Below are 24927 nucleotides of genomic sequence, written 5' to 3' on the forward strand. Positions count from 1 at the left end.
GTATTTTAATGGCTTTCTCACTCTGACATGTTGCAGTCCCTTCAAAAGGCAATGCTTGTCTTCATGAAGAGGAATATTTTGAGTTCGCTGCGAGCTGAAATGACATGTTTTCCTACCCCGGGACACGCGGGTTTTTAGCCCGAAAACATGTGGAGCAAATGGAGCGTTAAAAACAAACCCTGTAAAAGCGATTCAACGCCTAAATGAAGTACGAGTCTCGTTTATTTTGACACTCATAATTCTTGTGCACAAAATAATCGCGAGTCTTGTACACGAGGTTTTACGCTGAACAACTTACATTTGCCCGAGCACAGGTAACATGAGAGATTTTTACAACGCAAATAAAAGGGTCAAAACAGAGTAACCTAATTGCTTGTTTTGTTTTTCTTTTTATTTCAGAAGTGCTTAGTTAGGAACTGTTCCGTCTCAGAACGTCGCTGTCATGGAATCTCTGAAGAGGCATCCAGTCTTTGGGCTAGATTCCCGATGGAGTTGGATCATTGTGCTTTCATGCAGCTTGTGTTTGTTCATGGGGAGCCTGGGATTCAGGGTTTTCGGCATCGTCTACGTCGGTATCATCGAAACATTCCAAGTGTCCCGCGAGGAGGCAACGTGGCCGCTGACCATCTTCGATGTCGTCACAAGCTTTGCCAGTAAGTGTACTCGATATTCAACAATAGACAGCTTAAGAAGCTTCATATCGCTAGGTAGAAAAGAAGATTGCTGTATTTGCCAATAAAAATGCCACACAACGCAGGACGTGGTTAGAAGCGTAAATATGATTACCTACCGAAAAACCCAGTATAACTTTTCACTATCTAGATTATGGAATTGAAAGTCTAACCTGGAATTGTTTCTGGAACATGAAATCTAGATTGCAGGCAGAAGAATAATTTCCGAAAAACTGAAATGCTGATGGAATCCAGATATATTTTCAGTACCAGAATCCAGATAGCGAAACATTATACAGTTTTTTTTTTGTATGAAGTAAGTAGCTGTACATTTTCAGCTGTTAGATGTCGCAGATATAAGGATGCGACCGTAGCGCATCGAATCGAGAATGACGATTTCGATTGGGTAGAGAAAAACTTTCAGCTTTTTAATTTTGGTGTATAGAAGGAAGAGCAGCGCAGCTCTAGCTTCTGTTCTCGGCGGCGGCTTTCCAAGCGAGCGATCTGCTCTTCTTTCGCAAGGGAATCTGAAGCGCTCGACGCAGTGGAACTTAAGCCGGCAGCGGCCTCGCGGTGGTTGCGGCACCATTCGCGTTGCTGAGCACATCGCCGGCTCGTTCCGCTCCCGTTCTTCTTCCTCCGAAGAAAGGTTGCCGCCATCTCTGAGCGACGGCGGCAACCAATTGTCTGGTTGCCGCCGTCGCTGATAGATGGTGGTAGCTGTCCAGAGTTCGGTGTCATCATTTTTTTGCTGGTGGACACGATCCTGGGGAACCTAGCCCTTAACAGCTCTGCTGTAAAAAGAAGAAAAGGGCGCGTGTGACTGGTTCCGTCTCAATTCGATACGCTACTGCAGCATGCATGTCCACGTAAAAGCGGCCAGTGGCTGCTGTCGCGATATACTATATTTTACCCAAAGTACAGTCGACGCCGACGCTACGAGCTGATGATACCAATCAGAGAGCATCCAAAGCGCCCCATCACTGTGTCTGTCATGTTTATGTACGTGTTCGAAGATCGCTGAACCAATCAAAACAAAAAAGGGCTAGTGACTGGCGCTTTAGACGCTGTTTGATTGGTTCAGTTACCTCGTAGCGTCGGCTGCGTCTCGACTTAAAGGGGCCCTGCAATCCCATTTAAGCGCCTACTAATTTTGCAGAACCCAGGTAACCTGGGTTCAATCCCCACCCCTGCCCGTTTCGGGCTGTATAAGCATCGTACCGGCGTGCGGTCGTGTGTCACTACTGTGTGGTGCACGTTAAAGTACCCAGGTTAGCGGTTGTACAGCACTGGCTAAATTGCTCATCTACAGCTGAGACACGAGACGCCCACTGAGGCAGACTAACTTCCGGCTGTATAAACATACACAGAACAATTTTTTTTTTTTTTTTTTTTTGCTACCAATTTTGCGGTTTCCACATCTCTTGTGGTTCGGACAACCCAGCGGGCACGGAGCGAGTAACGGAATATCAGTGCGGCAAGTGACGAATTCGTGACGTTGTGGGCCCTGGTCAGCTCCTGCCTTACGATTGGTCAGAGATTTTAAAAGCTTTTTTTAATCAAAATACAAAATCTAAGAGGCGCAAACTGTTTCAATTATTTATGAAAGTACTTTTTGTCAAGTATTTTAGATGAGAAAAGAAACAAATGCATTTTAAAAAGTACGGGAACAGGAAATGACCCTTCGACATACCCGCCACCAAGCGGTGCGTTGGAAGCGGTGGAACAGGCTGCGCAGGCGCCCCTCGTATGATTCCGAAGCTCGCTCTCTTCGGGATATCGGAGGCCATGCCCCGAGGATCCCAGCAGACGACGCACGACGCCGGCGGCACATTCTTGCAAAAAGCGGAAGTACGAAGTTGTCTCCTTGCGAAAGCATGGGAGACCCGCCCGGGCTTGTACGGAACTTGAGCGTCGTCGAGTTGGGGCCAAGAGGCTTCGCCAGCGCGTTCCGACGCTGAGGAGTGTCTGTTGGGACGCAGCGTAGGCGAAGAAGTATACCGAGGCAAAAGTAATTCCTGGAGAAGGGATAATCCCTTTTCCAGGGATTATTTTCGCCATTCATGTCCAGCTCGCTGGCACCTTTGCATTTAATTGCATTATAATTATAACCTTAAATTTGGAAGCTTCACCCTTGTTGGTGTTAGACTGGTGGCGGCTGATAAAACCCGTTTGCTCTACTGACGTCTAACCCCTGGTTAGCCCAGTTGGTAGAGCGCTCCACCTGTAACGGAGAGGTCCCGGGTTCGATACCCGGACCAGGCGGATTTTTTCGGTCGCTCACCAGTCACCTAGCTGCGTTTAGAGATTTATGTTTGTCCTTTGTCCCTCTTGTTCCCCTTCTCCAGGTATTATTTTCGCCATTCATGTCCTGCTCGCTTGCACCTTTGCATTTAATTGCATTATAAGTATACAGAATTCATGTGAGCGTCCCAAACCAATTCTTATTCCTGCGTAGCTCCCTCTGCTCAGCCTCACCTCCTTTTCCCGTCTTCCCCTTTGCTCCCGCCATTCGTCAGTCACCACGGTTCGCGGGCAAGGACAACTCCGGTTAGGCTGGCTACGCCAGGTCCATCGGGCAGCCGCGCGTGTGCGTGGCGTGACCACATGTCCTCGTACGGTACTACTCCAAGCTCCGTATGTCTATCGAGGATTCGAAGCTCCAAGTTCGACAGACCCGGCAAATTCATGCCAGCAAGCGCGGTGGAGGGCTGAAGCAAGCAACGAGCCGCTAAAGTGCACGCGGCTGCAGGGGGAACAGCCATCAACGTGAGCCGCAGCCGATCGGTCAGTCGCTTCGCCTCTACCATTGGCCACCCAAGCCAGGACCAGGGAGGTCATGAAGATTCTTATTTTTCGCTTGTTTTTGTAATATTAATGATTAATGTGCCTATAGCTTTTAATATGAAGCGAATTCTGAAAAAAGAAAAAAAAAGTTTACTAAGTTACTACGTTCAGCGCGTTCAGTTCGGTAGAAATTAAAAATCAGTAAAAAAGTGGTTGCAGGGCCCCTTTAAGCTGAAACGAACAATAGAAGCGTTGAGTTCTGGAATGCAAGTCATTCGTTATACCTGAAATGCTTGACGCCGACAAGAGATGCAAGAAAGAGATGAAATGAATGTAAAGGGCGTACCACAATTACATCAAGAAACATTTGGACGAAGATCATGAATAATATTTAAAATCGGCAACTTTTTCGCAATAGATTATTGCTTAAAGGGCAACTCCGGTCAATATTTTCAAATTAGGGACAATGACTGTTTTTAGCTCAGTCAGTGTCTCTAAATTACAAGCTATATATATATATAAAACACGGGCACTTCACACCATCGTACGTGGTCTCCGAGGAGGATATAAACGAACATATGCAGATGAATGAACCCTAATTAATTCAATGAATAAAAGAATCAAAGTTTTCAGGTACCCGCCGAAAGCCAAAAAACGGCGGAGCCAGGATTTGAACTCTGGGCCTGGGGTGTAGAGGTTAGCACACCCGACCGGACATTGGGAGGCCCAGAGTTCAAATCCTGGCTCCGCCGTTTTTGGCTTTCGGCAGGTCCCTGAAAACTTTGATTCTTTGATTCATTGAATTAATTACGGTTCATTCATCTGCATACGTTCGTTTATATATATATATATATATATATATATATATATATATATATATATATATATATATTACAGCGGAGGTGTTAAGGGCTAGGTTTCCCAGGATCGTGTCCGGTATGTCGACACAAACCTACCTGGACAGCTACCGCCATCTATAAGCGACGGCGGCAAGCACACAACCAGTGTGGTTTCCGCCGTCGCTCATAGATGACGGCAACCTTTCTAGCTGTCATAGAAGAATTGATAGTTTGGCGCGTTGGTGGGAATTCATCGTAGGAAACAGCGCGAAAAACAGACGACAATAAAGAAAAGCACACGTAACGCGCGCAGCGCTCGCCACGTTATTTCTTCGTCCTCGTCTGTTTGCGCGCTGTTTCCTACGCTCTTATCAGTTTCGGTTTGGACTCACGATGGGTCGGCCGCGCGCCCTTTCGGGGAAAGGAGACAGGCTGCGGAAGCAGCGGCGACGTACGCAGCAGCGCGAATGGGTCCGCAACCGCCGCAAAGCCGCTGTCACCTCGACTTCCACTGCGTCCACGCTTCAAATTCCCTTGTCAAAAAGCACGTCGCTCGCCTGGAAAGCCGCCGCCAAGAACACAACCAGCGATGTAAAGGGCGCCGGCGGGCCGACGCCACGCACGACCATCGTGCCACGGAGGCGAAGCGCAAGCGCGAGGCCGGGCGACGACTGCACTCCACGCCGGCTGAACCGTTCCCAGGTGCGACGGCGAGGTTCCGGAGGGAGTTCGTGGGGAACCCGTTTGGCGTCACGTGCGCCGTGTGCGACCGACTCTGGTTCGCCGGGGACGTGTCCGCGATCGGCGGCGTGTCGGACAAGAGGCGGGAATCGGGGGCTTGCGCGTTGCGGCAGTGTATGGAGTACAGCTGCGCTGGTCTTCCTTCTTCATGAGAGTGGAAATGCTGAACTTTTTTATTATTGTTTGTAGTTTTACAGTTTTGTGTGGTTTTAAAAATATTATTACGGATCAAAGTTTGATTTCGGTTGTGTACGGCAAAACCAAAGCTATCTGCTAGAGAAGAATGGCTACACTGATATCAGCTGTACGACCGCGATGTGACGCTACGGTGGTGCTGCAGTACGCGGTACCACGGGCGGAATCAACCGCAGCACCACTGTGACGGGACGTCAGGTGGTGCTGCGGTAAGCGTCGCCCAGTGTTGCTCGACTAAAAGCTAACCCGTTAGGCACATGCTACAGAGCTGCTAGGCTTTACCTTGACTTATGATTTCTACTGGGATCATATTTCGTGCCACTAAAGCGAAATCAGTTATTTTGGTTTCGTTTTCAACCGGAGTTTCCCTTTAAATACTCGGTCAACCCTTCCACAAATTATTTTGTTAAAGACGGAATTCTCGAGCCCTTGATAAACTAGGGAATTAGAAAATGAAATTATGTGTCGAGCTTTTTTTCACATGTGTTCAGATTCAGGCGAGGAAATGTTGATGTTCAACATTCACACCGCGTTACTAAGACATGTTTTGCTTAACGAGTATGTCACTTAATAACTAAAAAAATATTCCCATTTCTGGGTTTGAAAACTCTTATAACCTACCTAGCACAAACTAAAGAGGACTTACTACGCAAAAACAGAATAAATTTTAGAGGAACTATGCCAGTCGTATATATTGCGTCTGTAAGTATATGCTTTAAATTTACTTTGAGCAAAGCTTTAGTTTAGCGCATATGATTCTTTTATATGCGATCTCCCGCATACACCAACGCCGCTTACAACAAACAAAGCACGTGAACTTAGCATTTAGACGTCATCATAGTGACATCTGCGGGACCAAAATGCGCTTCTTAGCTGATTCTGATGCTCTGCGTCGCCATTAGCTTCCTAAAACTTGCAGTTGTGGTAATTGTAAGAAGCACGTAGTGTGCCATGTTATCTAGAAGCTTTGGCCCTAATGACTGTGGTTATTCATCGATGACTGGACAAATAAAATCTCCTTAGTAGCCTAGATTTTTACTTTCCGGTTTACAGAAGACTATGCTTTTATTTCAGATCTACTGTTTGGCTTCATCTGCCGACGTTCCTGCTCTCGTGCTGTGCTCCTCGGATGCTCATTTCTTGGCCCCGTGGCGATCGCTTTGTGCTATTTTGCACCCAACGTAGCCTTCATCACTGGCTTCTACGGTGCTGTTAATGGTAGGTCTCAGGCATTGTGCACGTATTCGCGATGCGTAATTCGTTGGCTCCAGGATTGCTAGAATAAACATAGTTGTATCTGTGTAATTAAACTTCCATTGCCCCAAGGCAAAAAGAGTTTAATTACTTCCTTGAATGACAATTGAAGGAAGTAATAAGCCTTCAATGACAATTGAATTCAGGCTAGTTTCTTTGGGCTGTTTTCTATAGAGACCACTTTTCTTGTAGTGTGTAGATCATTTTGAGCTGCTAAAAGTTGTGGGTTCTTAGCGATGGAGTCAGCGATTATTGGTAAAAATTTAAGCCATCTATACTTATCGTATTGACGTAGCGTAAAATAAATAGCACACGGAAGATGCAGGTGAAAGCTGCACAAAACAGTCGCGTCTGATCTTTGCATTTTTCGAATTCGTTGCTTTTGAATATTATTTCTCAAGTCAGCAAGTGGCCTCTGCTCAATTATCTAGAGCTACTAAAGGACGCTAAGTTTCAGAGTAACATTGATTTTGCCATCCTTTGCTAAAAGATTACTTACTGTTCATTACTTTCTGACTCTTAATTTAAAATCGAAGGAAACCTTTTTTTTTGTCTTCCAAAAATCTATTGCACTTTTGACACCCTGTATAAAACTCGGGAAATCGCAATTAGGAATCGCTAACAGTATCGTTAATTGCGTCCGCCCTGAGCAATAGAACATAATTGTGGCGCCAACGAGACAATGGGCAAATTGAGTGTGGATACTCTATTAACGTAGATTATTTAATGGCTGTAAAATGAACCGCACACACCTATAGGTACATGTCTCATTCTCAGATGCTACAATGTCGTAAATGGAAGAGAAGCACGCGTATACACTAGATACCTCTGAAATCCGGACGTCCGCTTGCGACCTCTAAATCCCTGAACGCTCGCGTTCGTTGCTTTGGAAAGGAAACAAAAATAAAGCGCAGCGATGGACTCGCCTGAGCGTTGTTATTGAAACGTTCGATTCAACACGAAAGAAAAGGTGGATTGTTTTGCGAAAAAAATAGGCTTCGTTTTGTTTCACCAATGTTTAATAGACCCATTTCGAAAGGCACGTGCCGATTATTAACAGGTCGAAACTCTGAACCACTGCACAATGGCGGAACAACTGACATCGTAGAACGTGCCTGCAGCCATTCCATAAGATAACGAACTACGGAGCTCGCCTAACGCAAGGAGCTGAGGAGCCAATCAAATAGCGTCGAAAGTACAACGTCACTGCGCTTCTTTCCTTATTCTGTGGGTCTGTTTTGACTTCTAGCAAAACAAAGCGCATAAAGATGCCGTGACTTTGCGGTTTTAGACCGCCCTTGTGCAGGAATTCCGGAGCTCCCAGCAGAGGGCAGTTTTTAGAAACGGGTCTATTAAAGCACGATAAGCACGACGAATGACATGTGATGAGGCGACGAAAACTGAAGTAAACTACACGTTTAATGGGGCGAGCTTGTGCCCAAATAAAATAGACGAACGTTGGCGTCGCAGGCGTTGATGCGGCGAAACAGCAGGAACAAACGCTGGAGCGAGACGGACTCGACAAGGTCGCGGGCGGCCTCTTATCTAGAGTGCGTCACTATCTCGAAGATTCGGCAAAGAAGGCTGGAGCGTCGCGCGCTCGGGACGAGAATGAAAACACACTTTTTAGAACAAGAAAGCAAGAATAAATGATATAAGTAAAGTCTGGAGCAAGAATAAAGGAGAGCCTTCTAGAAGTCCGTGAACGAGCGTTGCTTTCTCGGCCCTACGCGCGGCATTATGCCCTTTAAAAGCGCATCGTCTCCATGCAGCACAAACCGAAAACACGAATCCGCAACAAAAGGACAGCAGAATCGCAAGCCATAGTTCATGGTTCACAGTTTGACGAGAGTCCAAAATTCCATCGTTCGCAATACGGCTTGAGGCGCACGACGTGGACTAGTTCGGGTTGCAGTTGGAGTCGTCTTGATGGTCGAGTTCCGTCGGTAAGTACCTCGTAGTTTAATTCCCCGAGACGGCGAAGAACCTTGTAGGGTCGAAAGTACCGCTTGAGAAGCTTCTCGCTGAGCCCACGTCGCCGAATGGGTGTCCAGACCCATACTCTGTCCCCGGGATGAAAGTGGACGTCACGCCGGCGAACACAGTACCGGCCGGCGTCGACGTGTTGCTGGTCTTGAATTCGTAGTCTGGCTATCTGGCAGACCTCTTCTGCCCGTTGAGCAACCACCTGGGCGTCCTCGCTCCTTTCGTCGACTGGCTTGTGCGGCAACATGGAGTCTAGCATAGTCGTCACCTTCCGGTCATACACCAGATGGAAAGGCGTCACTCCTGCGGTCTCTTACACTGCCGCGTTGTAGGCAAACGTGACGTAGGGCAGCACTTCGTCCCAGGTCTTGTGCTCCACGCCGACGTACATAGAGACCATGTCGGCGATTCTTTTGCTGAGCCGCTCCGTCAACCCGTTGGTCTGCGGATGGTATTTAGTTGTTGGACGGTGGTCCTTGTTGCTCAGACGAAGGATATCCTGGTCAACTGCGCCATGAACGATGACCCTCGATCTGTGATAAGGACTTCGGGGGCGCCATGCCGGAGGGCGATGAACTCGATGAAGAACTTGGCGACTTTGACAGAAGCCCTTAACGAATGTGCTTTCGTCTGGACGTAACGTGTAAGATAATCTATGGCTGCAATTATCCAGCCGGTTCCCATCGTCGACGGTGGGAAGGGACCGAGCAAATTCATTACAATTTGGTGGTACGGCTTGGTGGGAGGGGTAATCGGCTAAAGCAGACCTACTGGCTTTGACGGTGGTTTCTTGCGTCGCTGGGACTCGTGGCACGATCGCGTGTAGAGATGAACGGTCTTTGGAAGCTTGGGCCAGTCGTATTCTTCACGTATTCGGGATAGTGTCCGGCTGTCACCTAGGTATCCTAAAGTCGGATCGTCGTGGCAGGTTTGAAAAATCTCTTCTCGAAGGCTGGTAGGGACTACCAGAAGCCACGCCGAATGACTGGTTCCGAAATTCTTCTTATAAAGACAACTCGTCGAATAGCGAAGGTCGGCAGGGCTCGTGAAAAGACACGAGGAATGGTACTTTCTCGTCATTCGAGATGCTCAACCAGGGCGCGCAACTCCGGATCGTCTCGTTGAAGTCCTGCCATGTCGTCGGTGTCCACGGCACCTAGGAAACACTCGTCGACATTGTCGTCGGTGTTGGCGTGACGTTTTGACGGGGGCTTTGAACATGCAGTCGGCGTCACTATGTTTCCGTCCTGACTTGTAGACGACGGTCATTTCGAATTATTGGAGTCGAACACTCTATCGAGCAAGGCGTCCTGAAGTGTCTCTGAGATTGGCAAGCAAACAGAGTGAGTAGTGGTGTGTGACCACGCGGAACAGGTTCCCGTATATCTACGCACGAAACTTTGTGATCATCCATACGACTGCGAGACATTCATTTTTTGTCGTGGAGTAATTTTTCTCCTCCTTCGACACTACCACACTTGCGTAGGCAATGACCCGCTCCGTGCCTTCCTGTATCTGTACCAATATCGCACCAAGTCCGGAGTTACTTGCATCCGCTTGAATTTCGGTTTCGGCGTAGTGTGTCGAAAAGTGCGAGGATCAGAGGTGTCTGAAGTCTTCGCTTCAGTTCGTTGACCGTCCGCTCTTGTTCTTCTGCCCATTGAAACTTCACGGCGTCTTTCGTAAGATGTGTGAGGGGCGCCGAATTTTTTGCGAAATCTTGAACAAAGCGCATGTAGCACGCGCACAGCCCCAGGATTCTGCGGATGGCCGTCTTGTCCGACGGTCGAGGAACTTCGGCTCCGTCGGATGTCTTTGCGGGATAAGGGCGTACCCCTTCGCTACCGACGACATGGTCAAAGAGCTTAAGTTCACCGTAGGCGAAGCGGCACTTCGTTGGCTGAGCCCTGCGGTCTTGATGGCCTGGAGCACGACCCTAAGCCGTTTAAGTGCTCGTCGAAGCCGTGCAAAAATACGACCGCGTCGTCCAGGTAAACCTGGCAGCTCTGGCACTTCGATCAGTCCCGTTAACACGGTATCCACGACCCACTGCGAAGTCACCGGCGCCGTACAGAGTCCGAAGGGCATCACATTGAACTCGTAGAGTCCATCGGGCGTGACGAAGGCAGTCTTCTCGCGGTCTTGTTCATCGACCTCAATCTGCCAGTAGCCACTCTTCAAGTCTATCGGCGAAAAGTATCGGGTGTGGCGTAAATGATCGAGGGTGTTATTTATGTGGGGGAGCGGATAGACATCTCTTTTTGTAACAGCGTTCAGCCGCCTATAGTCCACGCAGAACCTAAGAGTTCCGTTCTCTTCTTCACCAGCACGACTAGAGAGGCCCATGGACTGCTTGAATACTGGATAATATGGTCGTCAAGCATTTCTTGGACTTTTTTCTGAATGGTTTCCCTCTCCTTCACTGAAACTCGGTACGGTGACTGATGAATAGGGGGTACGTCATCGTCAGTAACAATTCGATGCTTTGCAACCGCTGTTTGGCGTAGCCTTGACGATGTGGCGAAGCACTCACTGAACTAAGCGAGAACGTAAGTCAGCTGTTGTCGCTGTGGGGCTGGAAAGGACGGGTCGATGTTGAGCTCTGACGGCGTGGTTCTCTTGTGCTGCGTCGGCGAAGCGTCTTCTAAGATCACGGCGATCGCGGGAGAGTTTTGAATTTCCTCGGCGTAGCAAACACCTGTACCCTTTGTAAGGTGCTGAGACTCTTGCCGGAAGTTGGGGACAAGAGCTGCGGTACGCCCATCCGGGAGCTCGGTTACGCCTCTTGCAATGCCAGTCCCTCGTCTAAGAAGAAGCTGGACGCTTCCATCCAATAGTGCTACACTGCCGGTGGCTTCTTCGGTACTGACGGGCACCAAGACGGTCGACCGCGGCGGCAGGTTTACGTGGCTGATAAGGACTCTCATTGCAGCTAATGTCGCTTTGAGATCTTCCGTCAATGGAACAGGTTTCCGAAGCGTCAGCTTGTTCTCCGCAAGGTCGATGATCACGCCGTATTCACACAAGAAGTCCATTCCAAAAATGACGTCCCTCGAACAGTCTTGCAGGACAGCGAACTTCCCAGGGAATGTTTTACCGTGGATCTCAACGCGAGCAGTGCTCCTGCCGACAGGTGTGACGAGATGTCCGCCAGCGGTTCGTATCTGCATTCCGTCCCACGACGTTGTAACTTCCCGAAGGCGACGAGAGAGTCTCCCACTCAAAACGGAGTTGTCTGCTCCGGTGTCAACGAGTGCCGTAGCGCCGTGGCCGTCGATGAAAACGTTGAGGTTATTCGGGACTGTTACAGAAACGTCGTTTCAGAGCGTTCCGGCGTTAGAATAAGAGGGCTGCGACGATCTTGGAGGATCTTGGCATCGTTCGGGTTCGGCAACACCACCTCCCAGCAATGCAGCGCTTAGTTTTCCCGACGGGAAACGATGGATGACATGCAGTCTCGGCGAAACCGGCGGAAGGGCGATGGCGAGCGTCGGGGAGAAGGTGAACGAAATCCTAGGCGGGGAGACGACTCAGGAGAGGAAGAGCGGCGGAGGTAGTCCTCGATGTCCCGAAGTCGCTCTCCAAGACGTAGTCGAGGGTCGTTGGGCGCAAACACTCGTAGGCCCAGCTGGCGGTAAGGGCATCGCCAGTAGATGTGGTCCGTTAAATTTCACCGCAGTGGTAGCACAGCGGGCGCCGATCGGCCGTTCACCACACGTCGGTCTTCCTGGGCGCCGGTTGTGCTCGCCGGATGTACTGAGGTCGATCGTCGCGGAGTCGGGGGTAAGGCTGTGCTGGTGCGTCCCGTCGTCGTGGTGCTGGAGGTCGACGGGCCGCAGGTGGCGGTCGTCGGGCCATGGCGGCGTAGCTCACCGTTGGTTGTTCCGGTGGTGGCAGGTCGACGGGTGCCTACGGCTGGAAGGCTTGCTGCACCTCCGCTCGCACTACTTCGGTCATGGAGAGCGAGGCTGGGCGATCGGCAGTGGACAGCGCTTCCTCCCGAACGACGTCGCAGATGATCTGGCGAAGCTTGTCGACACCGAGGCTGCCTAGGTAAAGTGGCGACCATGCAATCACCGAAGCAGCATCGAAGCCGGCGGATCGATTGTAGTGCCTGGCTCGGATCGACAGGGCACGTTTGGTGTTAGTTGCTTCGTCAACGAATTTATCGACAGCAGTTTCTGGGTTGCAAACAAGGCCGCCAAAGATGACACTCTTCACGCCTCTGATCAGGACGCGCAGCTTCTCCTCGGTGGACTGAGGGTCGGCGCGGCTGCTCAGGCAGAGGACCTCTTCAACGAATGTGGTGACCGTTTTGTTGGGCCCTTGAGTCCTTACTCGCAGGAGGTCTTCAGCTCGCTGTAGTCGTGTCTGGTTTGTGAATGTCTCCTTCAGGCCGGCGATACAGATGTGAAGCCTCGTGGTTCTCGAACCACTGCCTCGTGGTACCCTACAAAGAGAAGTATAGGTTTTGGAGGCGCTGCTCAGTGATTCATCCATTATGGCGTGCTACACGTTCATAGGGGAGAAGCCAGTCCTCCATGTCCTCGTGGGTCTTGCCATGGAAGGTCGTTGGGGTTCGCTGGGCGACGGGCAGGTAGGCGGTCGGGGTCTGCGACGACTGGTGGTCCATCGCCGGCCTCGCTGGCTGCTTGGTCTTGGTTGGCAGAAGTCCGCATTCCGGGTGTAGGCCTTGGGTGCGGCGACTTACTCGGGTCTCGGTAATCTCTTCGTTGGGTCTACGTGGGATTGGTGTTGGACTTGCACTGCGGGCCCTCGGAGGGGTACGCTGCAGGGACACGCGTTGCCCCGCACCTCCACCAAAATGTCACGAATGACAAGTGATAAGGCAACAAAAACTGAAGTAAACTAAACGTTTAATGGGGCGAACTTGGGCCCAAAATAAAAAAGAAGAGCGTTAGCGTCGCAGGCGTCGATGGCAGCGAAAGAGCAGGATCAAACGCTGGAGCGAGGCTGACTCGACAAGGTCGCGGGTGGCCTCTTATCTAGAGTGCGTCACCATCTCTAAGATTCGGCAAAGAAGGCTCGGACGTTGCGCGCTTGGGGCGTTAATGAACACGCGCTTTGTAAAACAAGAAAGCAGAAATAAATGACAGAAGTTACGTCCGGAGCAAGAATAAACGAGAACCTTGTAGAAGTCGGTGACTGCGCATTGCTTTCTCGGCCCTACGCGGGGCAATATACCTTCTTTACCCTAGGGATAAAGAAGCCATGCACAACGAAATGACTAATTGGTCTAGTTTGTTTACGTTCGTTCAGATGAGAGCGCATGGGGACGTCAAAGTCCTGAGTTTTCGCTGGAATGATTAATATACAAACGCAAAGCTAGCCGTCTTTGTCTCGGCTCACTGTAGGAACACGGACGCCGGACGCTGGCGTTTGGCGCTCGCGGTCGAACAGCGAGTAGACGGGTTGTTTCCTTCTCTCAAGTCTCTTATTTGGCGCAGTTATAAAGTGTCGGGTACATAATCACCGGGATCGTGATTTCGATTCCGGTCTCCTCGCGTTTAGAGCTTCGTTTCTTCTTTGCAGTTAAGAACTCTTTCTAGTCAATGATCTGCTATTTTGTACAGATTGTCATCTGAGTACGTGTTACGCATTTCAGTACGGTTTCCGTGGCGTTTTCGTCGATACCAGCCCATGGACACATTATTTGTTAATAATTCGGGGAGTATGGCGTGCGTGTTATAGCTACTCTTGCAAACAATCTTAGGATCTAGGCAATGTAGCATGGCAGTCAGGTAGCCTGATACCGCAGTCGACGCTAACTAGGCGGTATAGCCGTTTGTTTAAGGGCGCCGCCATCGTGAGATTGGCGCCGCCCCCGCGGCCGTCTAGTGGCTTGAAACCTGAAATACCAGCTGGTTGTGGCAGCCCAGCTGTCTGGGTTCAGCAACGTTCTCGGTGTGGGGAGAACTTGGCTAAACTTGGCTATGCTGGGTGTGGCTGGAACTTGGCCGGTTGAATGGAGCTGACTTACGACAGGCCATCCCTCCTAAAAAAAAACGAGGACGGAGACGATGGAGTGTTTTCATTGAGTGTCCACAACACAGGAATATATGAGCAGTTTAATGTAGTCTATGCAGGTACGCTCTCGGCATTTCATAGCTGCATCGTGAGCTGTGGCACGTAGACATTATTATACCGTTAGGACAGTGGTTCTCAACCATCGATGTTTCGTGGACCCCTTGTGGATTGGTGGATATGATGGAGGAGCCATTTTGTGGTGAGGGGAGGGCAAAGGTATAGGTTTAATTTAATAATGAGTTAATAAATGAATATACCAAAGGGCTAGTGTGAAGTAGACCGCTCTTATTGACATACATACGAGAGAAAGCTCCCCCGAAAACTGAAACATTTCTTATTGACCAGAAACAAGACAACTTTTCTTGCCGGGAATGAGTGATGAGGCAAGGCGTCGCGGAACCATAAAATGCCTTCACGGACCCCCATTTGAAAACCACCGCCTTACGATGTCATGGGGTAGTTGTATACCTTGCAGTGATAACCTATCGGAGCACCGGCACCGTGTTGGAATCGGTGCGCTTGCCTTAGATAAAGTAGTCGTGCGCATAAACGTGACGATGATTGTGACCGCATTCACGATCGCAATCGAATGACTTAATAAGTAAAAACCCTCGGGGAACATGCGAAGCTCAATAACATTGCAGCCATACTTGCGCTGCAGCGCCTTGTGCTCATCGCACACTTTCCGCTATTAGTATTATGCCTAATAAAATTCGTGCACCCGATTACGATGCAGTGATAGCCAGACAACCGGCGATTTTTGAAACTGTAAAACAGTAAAAATAAACACTCGGAGCTAACTCCTCTCGACGTCCACTTCTAAGCCTTTTCGCCCCCACTCTTGGCGGTTGCATACCCTGTGTCAGCAGGCAAGAAAAAAATGCAAGGGTTCGAGGGTGCGTCACTTGCGCGCTAGTATGATGATATGTGCGAAAAAGGTCCAGATATTTTACATAAAAAATGCATTACCCTTAGCCCGTACAAAAGGGATGTGACTACATATTATTTATACAGAAAGGTAGAGTAATTGTTTTAACTCATATTTCAACAAGCCTTCAAGGGAGGCATATATTGTTTGATTGTAAACGCAAAAACAGCGAAAGCAACTCAAGGTTGGAAAATTCGCTACATTAACGAGTTGTTAAGATTTACTAAAATGTCTAAATCTGGAAATATTATATCTAACATTAAACCACGGTGTCCAATATAAAAAGAAAACTATGTAATATTATCTAGTCAGTGCATAAATTAAGTTTATCTGTAGGTGTTTTCAAAGTAACGACCAATGACGATCTCCAAAACTCCTTGGAATACCGCCACATCTTTTGCGCCAACCATCCCACGATTCGAGGTACTAAATAAGGGTCATGCATAATTGTAATTTGCAGCGCCCAAGAACAATTCACACTCGAACATGCGAACAAGTAAAACGAAAAAAAAAAAAAGAATCACTCATTCAGCTTTGAATGAGTGACTCACTTTTACTGGTGTGCTTGGTTGAGTGTGAATGGTTCTTGTGCGCTGTAAATTACCAGTATGAATAGCCAACTCGCCCTGTCCTCCATCTTAAAATTATTACTCAGTTTCCCTTCAACGCTCTTCCCACAAAGTTGTCCGTGGTTTAAACTTGAGTACAACTAAATCTAGAAAAAAGTGGGGTAGATTGGAGAGGAGGAAGCCACCGTTAATGGCGACCATAAATCTTTGTAAGAGGGTATCCTATTCACTTTCTATGTGTGTTGCCATATACTATAAACCTTATTTCTTTCCAGAAATATTACCTTAAAAAATTAAATTAAACAACCTTCATTCGACAAATATCGCTAAAAATTTATTCCACATTTTCAGGTATTGCATTTTCTGGCCTCATGGTGGGACTGCACGTGGTCATTGCCCAGTACTTCGAGAAGCGACGTGCCACGGCGTTCAGCGTATTCTACACTCTAGCGGGACTAAACACTTTTTTTGTTCCACCAATAATTGAACATTCACTCACCGAATATGGGGTTCGAGGAGCCCTGCTCATTCTTGGTTCCATCTCCCTGAACGCCTTCCCCGCTGCGATCATCCTTCGCAGCCCACCGTGGGCAGACCCAACCCGCCAACGATTAACGCCAAGACCCGTAAGCAATCAGGCCTTGCAGCATGCCGACCAGAATGTCTCTCTCACAAATGATGGCAAAGCTAACAACCTTAAATTTGGCAACAACGGCACGACAAAGCCCTCGAAGACATCTCTCTCTACCAATGCTAAGACGGACAACAGCTTGTTTAACACCGCAAAGAACTTCCTCACACTCAGGTTCTGGGTTGACTCCACGTCCTTCGGAGTGGCTTACATGTCATACGCCGTGTTCGTCATGCTTGTGGTGGACCTTGCAAAAGATCGCGGAGTTTCGACCGCAGACTCCGTCTACCTCTTTCATGCGTTCAGCGTGGGCGACGTCGTCATGCGAGCGCTCAACGGCTGGATTGTGGACGCTGGTTTGCTAAGCGTGAATAGCATAATGGGGCTCGGATTTTTCGTGCAAGGAATCGGCTTTGTCTTCATGGTTTACGGCGTCGGTTTGCCCGCCCTTGTGGCCGCTTCGTTCCTGCTGGGTGCAAGCATCGGCTTAAGAATGTCTTTGGGGACCATCATGCTCATCTTGGACTTCGGTGTGGAGGCTCTTCCAATTATGATCGGTGGTTTGGGTGTCGTAAGCTCGCTCAACAGCTGGCTGAGGGCCCCGCTCGTTGGTAAGTACTTGAGTAGTTTAACAAATAATGAATAATCACACTTCAGACAAATAGGCTGGCTATTATCTCCTTTCCTAATGTCCGTTCGTTTCATCTAATTATCGTTAGACGTATTGCGCCCGAAACGAATTGAATAAGAACCAAGTGGAAAGGCATGCTTATACTACTGTAGCACAGTCTGACCAGGTAACACTTTTTAATCTTCCCCAACGGCAGAAGCACTACTACAGGGTAATGCAATTTTGCGAAAATACTGTTCAATCAACAATTGAGCCCAGTAGCGCTCGATAGCCTAAGACAGTCTGGAGATGTCTTTGTTTTATATACCGGGTGTTCGTGAGAAATTCGGACCCAGCTTTTTGCACTGCAAAAATAAACTAGACATTGCTGGGAGCTCCTACTCCGTCAAAACGTAGCCCCAGTCGTTCGAGCAAGATGCCGATGTTTCAGCAGCAACCGTTATTTTATTCAAAAGATATAAGCGATTTTCTGAAAATTTCAATAAAAAAATGGCGGCCGACGGAGCTTTCAAATATATAGAGCTTTATGGCGCCAGAAACCGCCAACGGGCTAAAATGGGATCCATTTTCTCATTAAAAATTTCAAAAAATCACTTATAACTTTTAAATAAGATGACGGTTGGTGCTGAATTTTTAGCATCTTGCTTTAACGGGTGGGGCTACGTTCTGACGGAGTTTAAGCTCTCCGCGATGTCTAGTTTATGTTTGCAGTGCGAAAAGCACGGATCGGATTTCTCACGAACACCCGGTACTTTCCTTAGGTAACTGCGATCTAACTTGGCGGGTCATATTTTGTGGCAGCGGATGAAAGCAGGGCAATGCGTAAGCAGGTTCTCTACGGCTAACGTAGAAAATTAATTTATGAAGTTAGCTGTATCATGCTTTGGATCATGTCAAGCATCAAATGCTGTAATTCACTAATATGATGGCCTTCATTTTAGGGAAACAATTAGAATTTGCGATGACATTTGCCGATGGCCTCCAGAGTTTCCTATAGCGTTTTTAGAAGTTACGTTTTGCATGACAACTGTAAGTCTTTAATAGGTGGCTGCTGCATACGGTTGCTGCGTATATGTCCTTAAACGGTAGTTATAGCTATACTTATATTAAAGAGCGCGGCCGTCTCATAAACTTGTATTTGAGAAAAAAGTGGGCCATTATCAAAATTTATTCACCGTTATGCGCCTCGCGCAAGCATGGACAGGTATGAATTCAAAAAGAGTATATCTTTCTGCTTGGACTATTTCCTTTCTCCCGGAGGTGTCACAGCGCCAAACCAACTAGAAGACCACTCAGTTTCATTTAAACTTCATTTTATAGAGTTATTCGGTTTGTGAATATACAGCTATGTGTAGAAACACGTGTCACATTGCCGCGTGCGTGGCGGTGCTGCCAACGCTGTGGCTGCCTCACAAATGTACGTGGTTCGAATCTCACCGAAAATGGTTTTCCTTTACGAAAATCTGTAAAAATCGGAAAGTTCGAATTTCTCCCAGGCCGTGAACGTGTGTTCCAGTACACGAGCAGCATCACTACTGCTGCTTGCTGTGTCCCCGAAGGTATCCTTCGTGAACACAACACTTGCACAAGCAGCAATAGTGCTCCTCTTCGCGTCAGTCGCCCTTCCGTCGCAGAATGCGCGGTGCCTCGCTTGTTTAATTAAAAAAAAAAAAAGTTGTAATCAAGATTTCTGCGGATTATGAACAGATGATTGAAAGCTCTAGTGGTCTCATTGAATGAGCTAGTGGTCTACGTTAATCATACATGAGACTGAAAGTGAAGTATCCACGCAAGTAAATGCATGGATACGTGAAAGCTATCTTTGCCTAAAACCAGCCATCGTGGATGTTATTCAACAAACCCACCGTCTGGTGTTGCATTCAATCAGCTATAGCAATGAGAACGGCGGTTGGTATCATGACCCAATCGTAACGCATATTTAGTGACCAAAGTGGGCCACGGGCGCCCTTTTGCAACTAAGACTGAATGATCATTAGGTGGTAACGCCGTTTTCTTCATGTGCAAAACTTACTAAAAGAACCCGAGTGGCTGAGGTATTGTGTATATAAGTATGCCTGCATAAATGTCTAGGAAAATAGGATATTATCAAAAGTGGCTCTACACTTATAAAAAAGATGGTGATTACGCCCTTTTGTTCCATATAACGCACCCCAAAACTTATGTTAGACGCACAGCGCACTCATGTCGAATAGACGGCCTAACATTTACAAGGAGATTTATAACGCTGCGATATAAGTTATGAAATAGCTAAAGTGTGTATCAAAGACTACAAAACAAAACAAAAAAAACTAAGGTTTTGCAGCAGGGCGAATAAAAAACGATTTTTTATTGTTTTTTGTAGTGAGTAAAACGTACATTAGCTGTTTTAATAAGTTGTACCACTCGGCTATGCAGGCTTTCGTGAAAGTTGGTACAGTCGGTTCAACGTCAGCGCGCTCTACGTGGAACTGAGTTTTCGAGGTGTTTTATATGGAACAAGGGGTGTAAGAATAGACGCGTTTTTTAGAGTGCATGTTAGAAACAAACAGTATGTGTTTTTTATGCCTATAAGTTAGTGTAGAGAAGCTTAAAAGATGCCTCCCACGTCTACGCTGGAACGGCAACGAATGATGCAGCACTTTTTCAGAAGTGTTGCGTAGTCGTTCAGGCTAAATAGGGACATATTAAATGTGCCTCGTGCATATCACAAGTGAGTTTGATTTGTACAGTACTAATCCGGGGAGAAAATATAGCCTCTCATATTTCACTAAAAAGGGGGCGATACTGATATGTGTTCATTGGCGGACTGTATAATGAAGCCTAGGCGAGCGCGTGGCCACGAGGTCCTCCAGTGCTATCTGACGGAAGGAAGCTGAGCTATTGTCGAGGCTAGGATATGAACAAGCGGCATTTCAGCGGCTGCCCGATTTCTCTCCTTATTCTCCACTTGTACGGCAAACGATTTCCAAGGTAACACCTGTAGTAGCAGTGTTCAGTGAAATAGAATAAAACGCGCTTCTCGTAATTTGTCCCGCGAACTCATTGTCAAACGCCCAAAAAGACTGATCGCTCAACCTGTCCTCCATTTGGTTTCAGTCACACTTGACTCTTCCGATTTTGTCCCGCACTCACAAAAAGAAAAAAAAGGGTGTTATTTCACATCTTTTTGTCCTGTACCTCAAAATATCAGTTCAATGTACAGCGCACTATAGCAGAACAGACGGCCCTAAATTTTACGAGGGGCTTGATAACGGTGCAATATAGCTTATTAAATAGCTAAAGTACGTGTCAAAGACCACAGAAAGAAAACACTCAGGTTTTGCAGTTAGGTAGTAATACTTACTACAAAAAAAAATAGTCGGGTTTTGTCGGCCAAGAAAACCCCGACTATTTTTTTTTGTAGTCAGTAACACGTATATTAGCTATTTTATTAAGTTGTACAACACGGCTATCAAGCCCCTCGTAAAATTTGGAGCCGTCTATTCGACTATAGGGCGCTGTACACCGAACTGAAGTTTTGCGGTGTCTTTTATGGGGCAAAGGATGTAAGAATACCCTCTATTTGTCTGAGAGTACGGAACGTATACATTTGGCGCTGAAATCAGCATTATCTTGGCGACAGCTGATCCAGTGGGGAGTTACGATATAAGTTGAACAGCCGCTGAAGCCTCGATAATGTTTGAGCTTTCTGGCTGAGATTGTGCGGCAGGCCTTCTAAGACACGAGTTCGCCGGAGCTTTTTTATACCGTACGCGAGTCTACCTGGACTTGCGAGACGCAGAAGTGAAAATGTTGAGAATTATCCTATTCCTGTTTTTGCAGGATACTTTCGAGACAAGCATGGATCCTACGACGGTGTAATGCTAATCATGGCAATTTTATCTCTCATCTACGTGCTCATCTGGGAGGCAAGGTTCTTTATAAATAAAATAGCGCAACGCAGAAGAAAGGCCCAAGTGCAAGTTGAATCGGGAAAAGCAGCGGTCACTACGAAGACTTGATTTCAAAATAAGCATTGGTGCTATAACTTATGATCGGTTCCGTCGTGACAATTCTACAGCTCATGTCATCGCGCCAGTATCAGCTTGACCTAGGTAGCATCATCCAGCTGTAAATATTTCTAGACATACATGTGTCAGACTCTCTGTCACTTTAGTGATCCGGTACACCACTGCAAGTCGCGGCAGCGGCATTCCCAGTTCTGTAATAAACTTGCACATCCTGACAGTTCCTCCTGGTTCATTTTAAACCTGTTCTCATATAAGGGCCGCAAGGAGACACGGTTGCATTTTTGACCCCTCAAACTTTTTTTCAAATTCAAGAAAAGCAAAGCAATCCTAACTATAGTCTGCCCGTCCCAACGCTTGGAAAATATTGCCGCGAGCGCAGCTGACCAAGAAGGTAGCGCGCTCGTGGTCTGATTCCACTTCCGGCCTCATTCCACTTCCGGCCTCTGCCGAGTACGGACGTGTGTGCCATGAGCTCCGACGGAGCGGTAAAAACGGCCGCGTAAGGCCGTGGTACGTCTGTCGTTGATAACGCTGAAGATTACAAGATTATCCTGCCCCAACTTCCCACTGGTTATGTTGTGACGAACGCTGTATTTTTACACTGTGATGTGAAAGGAAGGCCGTATCGCGTGCAAGACTTTCGTGACGAGCTGCAGCGGCTGCAAGTGCTGAAGGACCTGGCCTCAGCCGGTCCACATCAGATGAACCACGTTTGGATGCTAAGGCTGCACTCGCTAGCGACGAAGCAAAGGTTGTTGGACGTGAAGGAGCTGACCATCAAGGGGGGGGGGGGGGGGGGGCGTTGCCTCGTCATCGACCCGGCGAACACTGCAGTGAAGCTCAAGCTTCACTGGGTACCGTACGACGTTCCCAACGGCCAGGTGAAGAAGGAGTTGGAGCGCTACGGCAAGGTATCTGAGATAACCAGGGACTTCTTCCGGGAGAAGGGGTTTGAGGCTGTTGAGTCTAACACCCGAAGTGTACGCATGACCCTCAAGGAAGGCTACACCGTGGACAGCCTCCCCCACGAGATGCGCCTGGAAGGGTGTAAGGTCCTTGTCGTGATGCCCGGACCCGCTCCGCTCTGCCTTCGCTGTCGTCGTACGGGCCACATCCGCCGGGACTGCCGCATTCCCCGCTGCTCCGACTGCCACCGCTACGGTCATGAAGCAGAAGATTGCGTCAAAACGTATGCCTCGATGGCCCGAGACCGTAAGGTCGAGGACAACTCCGACTACCTGATGGACGGTGTCGAGGCGGAGGAAGCCGTAGGAGGGTCGCCTCCAAGCGACGTGCTGCCGATAGAACAGAGTGGGGCACCCACAATCAAGGACGACGACAACCAGGACGCAGCGTCACAAGCGCGAGACTCTGAGAGGACGACACGAGGTCAAGACGCGCGCCAAGAGAGAGCCAACCACTGCCTGCCCGAGGAACAAACGCTGTCCGCAGGCGGACAACCTGCAACAGTGAACAGCAATCCCGGGTGTAAGAGCGGCGACGCAGGAGCGGCAGACGAACAGGGCTCCAAAATGGACGCCTGCCAAACGGTAAAGCGACCGAGGGAGCCAGGGGCAACACCTGACGGCACTGGCCAGGAGGCCAACCTAGCGTGGCCTACGCTCGAACCGCTCGGACCCAGGAAAGGTCGGGTCACGGTGAAGCCGCGTATCCCGCCGGATGATCGCCGGAGGAAAGACTCTTTGTGAGTGGTCTCGGTAACTACGGCATTGCGGATATACGGTTTCTTTTTGTTTGCGTTTGCATTCTACGGCGCGTACGGTCCAAAGTATTTTTTTCTGCTAGCCTACCTGTTTTTTTTTTGTCTAGCCTCCCGCTCAATCGTTGATGAACCTTGAGCGATCATTACGTGTAGGCACGTTAAACGTGCGAGGCTTATGTGCCAAACGTCGTCAGTACCAGGTAAATCGCTTATTTATAGAGACCTGGACGTCGTCGTGGTTCAAGAAACGAAAATGGAGAGCGAGGCCCAGACAGAGACTCTGGTGCGACTTTTTGAAGCAAGGTACGACGTGTGCGTCAGCCACGCTAAGGGGACGTCGGGAGGTTGTCTTTTATTTCTAAAAACGTGTAGTGGGACCGTTGAACAAGTGATTAGCTGCGATGCAGGCCGACTTGTGTTATGTGATTTTGTTATTTCTAATTTCAAGTTTCGTGTTTTGTGCATATATGCCCCTACAAAGGTGAAGGAACGCGTAGTTTTTTCGAGCATATTGAAAGGTACACTCTAAAAAGCAAGGTAGCCATAGGTGACTACCTTTGGGGTGGTAAAAAGTTGTCCCATATATAATGACCCCTAGGGTAAAAGTGACGACCTCACACGTAGTTAAAAAGGAGGTAGTCAAATTTGACTACCCCCAAAAGCAACATGGTGGACGGTTAGCGAGGCTCGGATTCCCCGGTAAGGCCTAGCGAACAGCACGGCTTTTCGGCCGAGTTAGAGAATAGGGCGCATACGCCTATTCGACGTCTTCCAGGCGCCACCAGACACTCTAAACATCCGCCCTTAAACACCGGTACCGTACCTATCAGCGGGGAGGACGGCAGCGTGTTTGCCGGAATCGTCGCGATTGCACCCGACGGCATCTCGCTAGATTGACTGTATTTCTACCGCCGGCGGAAAACGGTCAAAAAAGAAATCGTAACGCGAGGAATGGGTATGCTGACTTTATTGAAGACAACGTATGCTTGTCGTTTGCGGCGATGAATCGCTGGGCACCTTCGTCGACACGACGGGAGGCGTTCAACTCGCACCAACGCCCCGCTTTCTTTTTTTTCCCTTATCTCTTCTTGTTTGGGCCTACCTCAACCGACGTGGTTATCCATTGCTGCCTGCACTTCGCAGCTCTTCGACACAGAACAATAATTTAGGTGGCCGAGTGAAACAATTATTACGATTGTTTTCAATCTGAGAGGCACGTAGGGAGCCCAGTGGACCGCAGAGCCTGGACGGCTGGACCGTAGCCAGCTGTTTGTAATCAATAGCTACAGGACTTCACAACACTTAGCTTATTGAATCAGGCGGCAGCTTGCGCCACCTAGGAGGTGTAGTAGTAACCGCTAGATGCACTAAAAAAATGCTCATTCACTAACTCTCCTGAGGCTCTACAGCTGCACCTATGACAACTCATGCGCCAACACACACCAACCTCGATACCGAACACTGTTACGGGCACATACATATCAACAGTACAACAAGGCACAAGCAACTGCAACACCACACCACCGCGACTCTCTACTCTGACCACCCTACCGACCCGATTCGTATATATGCCCTACCCGGTTCTGACAAGGATTAGGCAAGTGACTGCCGCTGTTTAGTTGATGAATACAAAAAGTATCTGCAAGTATTATTAGTGTACAGTTGTTCTGAGTATTTAAATTGGCCGGCTAGACACCTCTCTTAATCTAACGCTTTGAAAGGCAACATGATATGAAAGTAATCAGCTAAAGTAACACCACATAGCATGCTCTCGATCAGTTTCGGTTTCAGATTCACGCAGTGATAAGCTTACTAATGCCATGTTGCCCCATGCTCGTTCCGCGCGTGTAATAGCAGCAAAGGTTACAATAATATCTGCATTCCTAGTCAGTAACCGGCTAAAGGTAACATAAT

The 24927-nt window shown here is 48.3% G+C and overlaps 1 protein-coding gene across 1 annotated transcript; it reads left to right on the forward strand.

Moving 5' to 3' along the window:
• The first annotated feature begins 529 nt into the window (after positions 1–529).
• Positions 530–21281, forward strand: LOC120838678 (monocarboxylate transporter 12-like). The gene is made up of 4 exons (XM_040208696.1): positions 530–653; positions 6308–6451; positions 16370–17260; positions 21103–21281. Exons 1-4 carry the CDS (start codon positions 530–532, stop codon positions 21279–21281), a joined length of 1338 nt encoding a protein of 445 aa, XP_040064630.1.
• Positions 21282–24927: the final 3646 nt, after the last annotated feature.

This window comes from Ixodes scapularis, unplaced genomic scaffold, assembly GCF_016920785.2.
Source record: "Ixodes scapularis isolate PalLabHiFi unplaced genomic scaffold, ASM1692078v2 PGA_scaffold1__304_contigs__length_218370807, whole genome shotgun sequence".
Taxonomy (NCBI): Eukaryota; Metazoa; Arthropoda; class Arachnida; order Ixodida; family Ixodidae; genus Ixodes; species Ixodes scapularis.

What these genes read in the sequence shown, in the direction of transcription:
- LOC120838678 (XM_040208696.1), top strand. Translation starts at nt 530, where the DNA reads ATGGGGAGCCTGGGATTCAGGGTTTTCGGCATCGTCTACGTCGGTATC. An exon ending in CTTCTACGGTGCTGTTAATG is followed by an intron (nt 6,452 to 16,369) that starts GTAGGTCTCAGG and finishes CCACATTTTCAG; the next exon opens with GTATTGCATTTTCTGGCCTC. An exon ending in GCTGAGGGCCCCGCTCGTTG is followed by an intron (nt 17,261 to 21,102) that starts GTAAGTACTTGA and finishes CTGTTTTTGCAG; the next exon opens with GATACTTTCGAGACAAGCAT.